The sequence below is a fragment of the Asparagus officinalis genome, chromosome 6 (assembly GCF_001876935.1).
Source record: "Asparagus officinalis chromosome 6, Aspof.V1, whole genome shotgun sequence".
Taxonomy (NCBI): Eukaryota; Viridiplantae; Streptophyta; class Magnoliopsida; order Asparagales; family Asparagaceae; genus Asparagus; species Asparagus officinalis.
In genome coordinates, this window is record NC_033799.1 from 63,406,085 (window position 1) to 63,417,596 (window position 11,512).

The following is an 11,512-nucleotide window of genomic DNA, read 5'->3' on the forward strand; positions in this document are numbered from 1 at the left end:
TTCTAATTATCTAAGAGCCCTTTCTGTCCAAAAGGCGTCCTCCTATTTAAGCACACAAATATTGATCATTGAAGAGACAAACAAAGCATACGGAAGAGAGCAAGCCTTCGAAGCATGGAGACATGATGGCCCTAGACAATTACTATCTCCTCTTCTCTCCACAACCATCTTTGCATCTTGATTGGGATTCACATTCCTCTGGACTCGGGCGTGAAGATGTGCATGAGTTCAATAATATTAAGCCCCTTGGTACATATCTATCCAGTACTTTAATTAAGACTAACCCCTCGCATTCCGTCTTCTCTTTTTGTGTATGTGAATTGTAGTTGTACTTCCAATTTTTATGATAAATATTGAATCTCCGATGTCGTCAGAGTCATCTACGGGATATTTGCAAGATGCGGTGGTGCAGTGGAGTGACCGGTGCAAGAGGAGACGGTTGATTTCAAGCACATACGATGCAAAGTTCACAAGTGAAAATATCCATGAGCTTCTTCATGTAATTCTTTTTGTTAAGCATTTCTTTCTCTAAAATATTTGGTACATTAGTGCTTACCATGTAGTTTTAGTGGCAGGGATTTTGGGATTCAAGTTGTTACGGAGATCCCTTGTGGGGTTTGAATTGCTTGGTTGAAGATAACAGCAACAATTCAGGTAAACCGACAAAGTTTTGCAGAAAATTCTGTTCCAACAAGATGTTACAAATTGTAGGATTTACTTTTCTAGAATAATGTTGAACCATACAAAATATTAAAAATCCCAAAGCATGTATAAAACCCTATGGATTTAAAATTCTCTACAAAATTACAAATCCTAAAATTTTAGAATTTGAACCAAACAACCCCTTAAGCAAAGAACATAGCACGATTTTGAAGCTAATGTCTCGTCTCACTCAATCTTTATCTTTACTTTTGAGCCAAGCTTGATGATAAGCTAATAAATATTAATAAATGTGTGGCTAGGAACTTTGGTGGACATCAACTTAAGTTGATAGGAGTCTTGCTCTATATATATATATATATATATAAACGAATTGAGAAATTTTTGAATGGTAAAGGATATGTAATTGGAGAGAATTTGAGTCCTACGTAAACTACAGATATAAAGAAAATTTAAATCCGTTGTGTTTATAAAATTGGGCTTCTTATTGCATCAAAAAAGTTCTAAAATTGTCATCTTACTTTTATATATTTGAACAAGGATCCATCCCATCAATAATTAATACCGCATGAGGAAGAAGTGTGATTGTATGAAGCAAACTATAGAGAAGGAGCATTCTGGCCCACTTTTGAAAAAAACAGCTGTGCACTGTAGCGACTGTATAATCACTAATCAGCCGGACATAATTTATACAATTTAGAGCATAATCATAATTCAAAACATAGGCACAACACAAGATCATTTCACTCAAATGGACAATAATACCCTTGGCTCAGTACTCGTTTTCACGATTTTACACAAATAAAATGATATTTTATTCAACAAAACTTCTCACTAATATTTCTTTTCCATTTATTAGGTGAAAACATTCTGAATTGCTTCTTATCAGATAAAACGGACCCCCTAAATTCAAGAGACTCCTTAGGCATTCAAAACGGCCATCATCCTCTCAGAGGTACTTTCTAATCTTTTGTATCCGTATTTTCATTAGAGGATATATAAATAATTTTATAGAGTCCTCTGAAGATGATAAATAATACAGGTATCAATATATAATTATTATATGGTATTAACATAATCAGAATAATATATGAATTTTATAACCAATATTTCATCCTACCAACGAAAACAAACTCGTTGCTTTATCAGTACCTTTCAACTTTAAAAATGTATTTGGACGCTTGTGACAATCTTCTTACTTCCTAAGCATATGTTTTTCATTGGACGGGACCTATACAGGAAATTTTTTTTATGCGGACATTTTAGAGCATCCCTTTAGTTCCTCGAAAAAAACTTTTAATTCTTTATTATTTCCTTATATCTTGACGACGATGGTAGATATGGAGCTTGAGCAACAAGAGCAGGAAAAGAGAAGGAAGAAGAAAATGTTTGTGTATCCTTTTAGAGTGCTAAAGCCTATAGGGCTTGAGGGGAATGTGACACTAGCAGATATCAATGAGAGAATCCTCAAGAGGCCCACCCGACCTGTTAAGCATCCAGTGGGTGAGTTTGCCATTGGCCCATGTGTATCCATCGATAGACCAGGGCTCTCCGGCAAGGCGGTGGTGGCGCTCACCAGGATTCAGACTCAGGGGAGGGGTACTATCACAATTATCAGGACGAGAGGATGAATTTTCACGAGGAATGTGTTTTTGATGTTGTAACATGTGAAAAGACGAGCATATGTAATGGTATGACTAAAATTGTAATATTTCTACAAGTTATAAGATATATTTCTAGTATTTAGATACTTTTCTCAACTCCTTATTTCTTTTGTTATGATAAAGGAGTTAGAGACCTGGAGATCTGAGTAGTACCACCTTCAGCTTACCATCTTATGTAAGGGCTGTTTAGTTGGCAAAAATAATATGATGAAATAGGTTTCACATGGTGATAGTAGGAAATCTAGGTCCAATTAGATTTTCTAATCTTTGGTCTAGCACAACCTAAAATAAAAAAAAATTATTAGAAAAATCAGCTGCCAGCTCAGAAAAACGAATAACCCCATTTTCCAATTAATAAGCTCGGAAATGGGACCGAGGAGAACTAGATTATCATTTTTTTGGGGAAAAAATGCTTCCAGCCCCCAAAAGCCAAGAAAACGTGCTTCCCACCCCTAAGACTTTGTCAACGGGTGTTTTGCCTCCTAAAATAAAGATTTTATTCTCTGAGCCCCTGTAGGCTGTCTAAAAATCACAATAGATAGTTGATCCCCCATCAAACACCGATGATGGAAGTTACAATCTGACGACTTCCAGAAGGCTACAATTTAAGGACATTCATGTAGAAGGTTACAATCTGACGACCTTCACAACAACTAATGAAAGCCCCCAATTCAACAGCCTTCACAATCAACATCGGGAGTTATAATCTGACGACTCTCATATTTTCAAGGAGCCAAGACGGAGATTACAAGGTGACGATCTTTGCAAAGCTCTAGCAAAAGAGACTACAAATTGACGGTCTCTTCATATTAGAATGCAGATATCTCTCAAACCGTAAGGAATTTGGCGAAATGGAGGAAGCGAACCGAAGTCTTCGGCTTAGTTTGGATGGCCCCGTCTCGTCGAGATAGCCGATTTTTATATATAATTCGTCCAATTCCGACTTGCGGTTTGAAAGTTATGACATGTTCTTCGTAGCAAGCTATGTTCTGAAGTCCGTCTGCAAGACTGGACTTCGTCAGAACATTGGACTTAGCCTGAAGCTCGCCAAGCCCGCCTAAGGTTCGCCTCTGCATTACAGAGTCAAAACGCACAGGTGGAACTCGCCAAGCCCGCCTAAGGTTCGCCTCTGCATTACAGAGTCAAAACGCACAGGTGGAACCAGCGTTATAACCTCAAAACGCAGAGATATCCTTGTGATATAACATCAAAACGCAGAGTTACGGCCCAACTCTGCGTTTTCAGCCTAAAACAGGCTCAACTCTGCGTTTTCAGCCTAAAACGCAGAGTTCATCTCTAAAACAGCACAACCTGTGCGTTTTCAGCCTTTAAACAGGCCCAACTCTGCGTTTTCAGCCTAAAACGCAGAGTTCACCTCTAAAACGGCCCAACTGTGCGTTTTCAGCCTAAAACAGGCCTCAAACTCTGCGTTTTCAACATCAAAACGCAGAGTTAATCGCTAAAACAGCACAACTGTGCGTTTTCAGCCTTTAAACAGGCTCAACTCTGCGTTTTCAGTCTAGAAACGCAGAGTTAATCTCTAAAACAGCACAACTGTGCGTTTTCAGCCTTTAAACAGGCTCAACTCTGCGTTTTCAGTCTAGAAACGCAGAGTTAATCTCTAAAACAGCACAACTGTGCGTTTTCAGCCTTTAAACAGGCCCAACTCTGCGTTTTTAGCCTAAAACGCAGAGTTCATCTCTAAAACGCATGCGGCCTGTGCGTTTCGACTCCCAGCGAGCGCCCAACTCTGCGTCTCATCTTTAAGACGCAGAGTTAAGGTCCGAACGCAAGCGGCCCTTGTGTTTTCAACTCCCAACAAGCGCCCAACTCTGCGTCTCATCAATAAGATGCAGAGTTAAGGCCCAGAACGCTGTTTTCAGCGTTTTGACTCGTTCAAAACATTAACAGAACGGTTTCAAAACCGTTTTCCCCACTATTTAGGGAGTTGTTTAAGAGAGGGCAGTTACACCCCACTCAGCCCATTGAGGAGTGGATTAAGGGGGTAGTTACCACCCTTAATCCCCTATAAATAGTGGGAAACTCAACTGAGTTCGAGGCTCTTGGATCCTTCTTTTTTGGGCAACAAAGAGGAGATCTTTGGCTTGGCAGCAAGGGGGAGATCGACGTTCATCCTCAGCAACGATCGACCACAGGAGCATTCCCTTGGCTTATAACCGACTTTCGGTTCAAATCAACTCTTTTTCAAGAGTTCAAACTCGTTCAGAATTATCAACTCGATCAGAGTTCAAAACTTGCTCTGCAAGTTCTTCTAAAACTCGTTCAGAGTTATCAACTCATTAAGAGTTATTTTCAAACTTGCCACGCAAGTTCTCCACAGCGTCAAATCGTGATGAGAAGATCATGTTCCAGTGAATCAAGACGTTCGGATCGTCAACGAGAAGCAAACTCAACGCGAGCATTCGAGGGAGACATCTCATCGCTACCGTGAAGAACCCAGTTTTAAACAAAGGGGAGAGTCAAATTCGTTCTCCTCTCTTTTGTAATCGGAATCCAAATTGTAATTGATTTTGAGAGGAATACAAGTCAATTTTTTTTCATTGTCTTTTTACTGCAAATTTCCAACAAACAAAAGATGGCGACTCCGCTGGGGACTAGCTTCTCTGATGAAGAAGTGGTGGTGTAATCCGACGTTCATCTCACTGGAACGACCATTCGAACTCTGATTATCGAGTTTGATCAAACCAAGTACGAGGAGGTCATCTCCTCCGGATCTCTTAGCCCCAAGGCTATGCGCAAGATCCACAAAGTTTCCGAGGAGACAAAAGCTCCAGTTGTAGCCAACTCATCTAAAGACTATCTCCCATGGGGGTTGCACTGTTCATACAGTCCCCTCTCTAAAGGAGAAGACTCGATTTCGGCACAACTCTCAAGAGTGTGTCCCAGAACCAAAACACAACTCTCAGGAGTGCGTTCCAACATTTAAACGCAGACATCAAACCTGCGTTGATCTGGCTGAACACAACTCTCAAGAGTGCGTCCCAGAACCTGAACGCAACTCTCAAGAGTGCGTCCCAGAACCAAAACGCAACTCTCAGGAGTGCGTTTCACAAACTGAACGCAACTCTCAGGAGTGCGTTTTAGAATCCGAACGCAGATCGCAGGACTGCGTTTCACTAGCAAAACGCAGACTTTAGTCTTGCGTTAATCAAGCTAAACACGACCCTCGTGTTCCTTCTTTGGAACACGATGTGATTCGTCGTGTTCAAAATGATCAACATGGATTTAAAATTCATGTTTGCCAAGAACCAGTCCCATCCTTTAACGGACAGGGGGTTCCATCTTTACCCTCACGCTCCGTGAGAGGTTCATCCCAAGTCTCTGACTTGCGGGAATTACTGTCGATACCGACGAATATCGTTTTGCTCAATAATCGACGACATCCTCACAGGAAGAAGACTTTAGAGGATGAATACATTGGAGTCACTTCTAACATGGTTGGTAGAGGAAGATCATCAACCTTTAGTTCTGACGAGTCAGAGACAGATCATTCTCCAAGCGTCAGAGAAATCACTAACGAGTTTGAAGGAATCTACCAACATACTCGGACTCGAACAGGAGCCATTCCCCTTGTCAACTATCGGAGTTTAGCCAGAGGAACTAATTCCGATGACGAACACTCAGCCATTGCGGAGTCCCAATCATCAAGCTCTTTCGTTGGGCATGAGAGCTTCGCCCACATGGCAGAACATTCTGAAGACCTTTCAAAGAGACTTGATGAACAGGAGACCATGCTCAAATCTCAGCAGGAGGCCATCAATGAACTCATGGCCATGTTGACTCAAATCGTCGCAGACAAGGCCAAATCTCAGGAGACAGATTCGCCGCTTAGGCAAGAATCTTCCCGGAGAGGAAAAGCATCTTCATCCCGACCTCACACAAGCAAAGGGAAGGGAAAAGTGGTTGATGATGCGGCTTCTGACCAAGAAGCCCACAGCCTGGAGTCTTCTTCTGATGAAGGAAGAGAGACTGAGAACGAGCAGAATCTTCAGTCTGCCAAAATGGAAGAATTTGAAGCCCGCCTTAAAGCCATTGCTAACAAAAGCGAGCTCCAAGATGAGGGAGTTATCAGGCCCTATCCTAACGAATGGGATGCAGCCCCATATCCTCCAAAGTTCGTGGTCCCGACGCTACAAATTTTTGACGGCACGGGATCACCGAACCAACATATTTATCATTTCAAGTCACAGACTGGAAATATAATATCAAACGATGCCATACTGGCTCGATTGTTCATTGGCACCCTCAAAGGAGTTACCTTCGAATGGTTCAGGAAACTGCCTGCTGGATGTATCCAAAAGTGGGCGGATTTAGAGAGACTCTTCCTATCAAGATTCTTTGAAGAGGATACAGAAGTCTCCATCCATACCCTTCTCGCTACCAAGCAGAAAAAGAGGGAGTCCGTCAAAATCTTCGTCAAAAGGTTCCGAACCATGGCCCTCCGGTGTTCGTCAGGTATGACACAGTCTACCTTAGTAGAGACCTGTCGACACAACTTGCAAACTGACCTCCTAGCCCGAATAGGAGTTGCAGAATGCCGTTCTTGGAGACAACTAATCTCTCAAGGCGAGCAAGCTCAAAAAATCATTGCCAGGATCAAAGCTGAAGAACAAAGTAGGCAGGATCAGCCCGAGCAATCAGACCAAGCCCAATCTTCTCCTGAGCAACTGGACCAGGCTCACTCTTCCCAGTCAGAAGGGAAAAATACTACGGCCACTGAAGTCAATCCTCTTCAGTAGGATGGCGGGCCCAACAACTATCACGTTAACAGTTACCTCTGATAGTCAAACTCATCAGATAATGGTCTACCTGGTGATGTGACTCTATTCCGACTTTATGGATAGTGCCCCACTAGGTGATGTGCCTTGTCTACCTCTTTTTATTCCCCTGCTAATTCTTAATCAAGACTGGGGGTTGATTACTTGGAATCCACTGGATTAAGAGTAACGAATCTTTCACATCGTCAAGATAACATTACACTTCTGACGATCATCACCCCACAGAGTATGAATGCAGCTCCTCCTGTCACGTTAACACTATACCTCTGACAAATTCACTTATCAATCCTCGTCAATAGGATGATAAGTCCTCAAAGTTGCTCCAATCGCAACACAAATCTTGTCACGTTAACAATACACCTCTGACAAAATCAACTTATCGACTCTCGTCAATAGAACGATAAGTCCTCAAAGTTGCTCCAATCGCAACACAAATCTTGTCACGTTAACAATACACCTCTGACAAAACCCACTTATCAATGCTCGTCAATAGGATGATAAGTCCCCAAAGTTGCTCCAATCGTAACACAAATCTTGTCACGTTAACAATACACCTCTGACAAAATCCACTTATCAATCCTCATCAATAGGATGATAAGTCCCCAAAGTTGCTCCAATCGCAACACAAATCTTGTCACGGTTAACAATACACCTCTGGCAAAACCCACTTATCAATCCTCGTCAATAGGATGATAAGTCCCCAAAGTTGCTCAAATCGCAACACAAATTCTTGTCACGTTAACAATACACCTCTGACAAAACCCACTTATCAATCCCCGTCAATAGGATGATAAGTCCCCAAAGTTGCTCCAATCGCAACACAAATTCTTATCACGTTAACAATACACCTCTGACAAATTCACTTATCAATCCTCGTCAATAGGATGATAAGTCCCCAAAGTTGCTCCAATCGTAACACAAATCATGTCACGTTAACACTACACCTCTGACAAAACCCACTTATCAATTGTCACGTTAACAATACACCTCTGACAAAACCCACTTATTAATCCTCGTCAATAGGATGATAAGTCCATAAAATACTGTTAGGTTAACATCACACCTCTAACAGTCAAACCCCCCCCAATAAACTTGTTAATTCTTTCTCAACAAGAATAACAAGTTTTCATTATAAAATCCCCAGAGGATTAAATATTTTCTAGAATTATCCCAGTGATAATAAAGAAAATTTTTGAATTTCACTTTAGGCGAAAATTCATGCCAAGTTAATACTATACCTCTGGCACTTCCAACTTTCTTTCGGTGTTTCAAGCCACACAGGAAAAAACGACACCAAAAATCCATGCCTTCACGCATGGGAGACTTTATCTCGATCCCTAATTAGAGATAAGTCTACACCTAACACGCGTTGCCGGTTAATCTTTCGCCGTGAAAAAGACACCAGGATTCATGCCTGGGGGACTTTATCTCGATCCCTAATTAGAGATAAGTCTGCATCTAACACATGTTACCGGGTAGCCTATTTCCGTAATAATAGCAAAGCCTACGTATTCAATATCGTAGCAGGTCGTTATTAATAACACCAAAATCCATGCCTCGCACGCATGGGGAATTTTATCCTGAATCCTAAGTAGGGATAAGTCAGCATCTAACACATGTTGCCGGGTAGCCTATTCCCGTAATAATAGCAAAGCCTACGTATTCAATATCGTAACAGGTCGTTATTAATAACGCCAAAATCCATGTCTTACACGCATGGGGAATTTTATCCTGAATCCTAAGTAGGGATAAGTCAATGTCTAACACACATTGCCGGTTAGTCTTTTACCGTGAAAAGGACATCAAAATCCATGCCTCACACGCATGGGGGACTTTATCTCGATCCCTAATTAGAGATAAGTCTGCATCTAACACATGCTGCCGGGTAGCCTATTCCCGCAATAATAGCAAAGCCTACGTATTCAATATCGTAGCAGGTCGTTATTAATAACGCCAAAATCCATGCCTTACACGCATGGGGAATTTTATCCTGAATCCTAAGTAGGGATAAGTCAATGTCTAACACACGTTGCCGGTTAGTCTTTTACCGTGAAAAGGACATCAAAATCCATGCCTCACACGCATGGGGGACTTTATCTCGATCCCTAATTAGAGATAAGTCTGCATCTAACACATGCTGCCGGGTAGCCTATTCCCGCAATAATAGCAAAGCCTACGTATTCAATATCGTAGCAGGTCGTTATTAATAACGCCAAAATCCATGCCTTACACGCATGGGGAATTTTATCCTGAATCCTAAGTAAGGATAAGTCAATGTCTAACACACGTTGCCGGTTAGTCTTTTACCGTGAAAAGGACATCAAAATCCATGCCTCACACGCATGGGGGACTTTATCTTGATCCCTAAATAGAGATAAGTCTACGCCTAACACGCGTTGCCGGTTAGTCTTTTCCCGTCAAAATGACAAAGTCTATGTATTCAAAATCATAGCATCAAGACTAAGAGAGTTCATTCTCTTAGCACAACGTTACATGTGGAACGGACCTAGATAATTCACATGCTAGCCCGACTCAAACGGTAATCGGTAAAGGCTTATCAAATCCGTTGATGGCTGAGGGTTTGCCAAAAATCCTACGCACGTTTGCAGGCCCATCAGCTTAATGGATGTGAGTCGAGACTTAAAACAGATGCGCCAAAGACAAGTCTCAAAGACTTAGTCAAAAATGCACGGAAGCCGCTCCTATGTCTTAAGTCAAAACGTTAAGGTCAGACCCACGATGCAAAAACCGAACGCCGAGGTCACACCCGCATTCCAAATTCAACATGCAAGGGTGAAACCCGCATCTCAAGTTTAAAATGCAGGGTCCACCCCCACATTCCAGAAGCAGGATTATGGCGCATACCTTCACACAGGTCCTGCATGGAAAATTCCTTCAACCAAGCTGCCTTTGAAGCGAGTGCAGAGAACAACTCCTTTGTGACAAGGAATCAACAGCTCCAAGATCAGAGTTGAGATCCAAAGTATTCCGAAAATTCGTCCCAGTCAACCGCGAACTTTCGAAAACTTTGGAGGGGGTTCTGTAGGCTGTCTAAAAATCACAATAGATAGTTAATCCCTCATCAAACACCGATGATGGAAGTTATAATCTGACGACTTCCAGAAGGCTACAATTTGAGGACTTTCACGTAGAAGGTTACAATCTGACGACCTTCACAACAACTAATGAAGGCCCCAATTCAACAGCATTCACAATCAACATCGGGAGTTACAACCTGACGACTCTCATATTTTCAAGGAGCCAAGACGAAGATTACAAGAGGACGATCTGTGCAAAGCTCTAGCAAAAGAGACTACAAATTGACGGTCTCTTCATATTAGAATGCAAATATCTCTCAAACCGTGAGGAATTTGGCGAAACGGAGGAAGCGAACCGAAGTCTTCGGCTTGGTTCGGATGGCCCCGTCTCGTCGAGATAGCCGATTTTCATATATAATTCGTCTAATTCCGACTTACGGTTTGAAAGTTATGACCTGTTCTTCGCAGCAAATTATGTTCTGAGGTCCGTCTGCAAGACTGGACTTCATCAGAACATTGGACTTAGCCTGAAGCCCGCCAAGCCCGCCTAAGGTTCGCCTCTGCATTACAGAGTCAAAGCGCACATGCTCAACTCTGCGTTTTCAACATCAAAACGCAGAGTTAATCGCTAAAACAGCACAACTGTGCGTTTTCAGCCTTTAAACAGGCTCAACTCTGCGTTTTCAATCGCTCAACTCTGCGTTTTTAACATCAAAACGCAGAGTTAATCTCTAAAACAGCACGAACTGTGCGTTTTCAGCCTAGAACAGGCTTAACTCTGTGTTTTTAACATCAAAACGCAGAGTTAATCTCTAAAACAGCACAAACTGTGCGTTTTCAGCCTAGAACAGGCTTAACTCTGTGTTTTTAACATCAAAACGCAGAGTTAATCTCTAAAACAGCACGAACTGTGCGTTTTCAGCCTTTAAACAGGCCCAACTCTGCGTTTTTAGCCTAAAACGCAGAGTTCATCTCTAAAACGCATGCGGCCTGTGCGTTTCGACTCCCAGCGAGCGCCCAACTCTGCGTCTCATCTTTAAGACGCAGAGTTAAGGTCCGAACGCAAGCGGCCCTTGCGTTTTCAACTCCCAACAAGCGCCCAACTCTGCGTCTCATCAATAAGACGCAGAGTTAAGGCCCAGAACGCTGTTTTCAGCGTTTTGACTCGTTCAAAACATTAACAGAACGGTTTCAAAACTGTTTTCCCCACTATTTAGGGAGCTGTTTAAGAGAGGGCGGTTACACCCCACTCAGCCCATTGAGGAGTGGATTAAGGGGGTAGTTACCACCCTTAATCCCCTATAAATAGTGGGAAACTCAACTGAGTTCGAGGCTCTTGGATCCTTCTTTT

The 11,512-nt window shown here is 42.2% G+C and overlaps 1 protein-coding gene across 3 annotated transcripts; it reads left to right on the forward strand.

Moving 5' to 3' along the window:
* On the forward strand, positions 1-2,371 carry LOC109846458. Of its 3 annotated transcripts, none has more exons than XM_020415695.1 (5): positions 1-249; positions 375-499; positions 576-654; positions 1,550-1,615; positions 1,999-2,371. In XM_020415695.1, the coding sequence occupies exons 1-5, from the start codon at positions 123-125 to the stop codon at positions 2,289-2,291; spliced, it is 690 nt and encodes a 229-aa protein (XP_020271284.1). In that variant the 5' UTR covers positions 1-122; the 3' UTR covers positions 2,292-2,371. The 3 variants fall into 3 exon arrangements, with proteins under 3 accessions (XP_020271284.1, XP_020271283.1, XP_020271286.1); XM_020415694.1 differs by having other exon boundaries at positions 4-249; positions 570-654; XM_020415697.1 differs by lacking the exon at positions 1,550-1,615 and having other exon boundaries at positions 9-249; positions 570-654.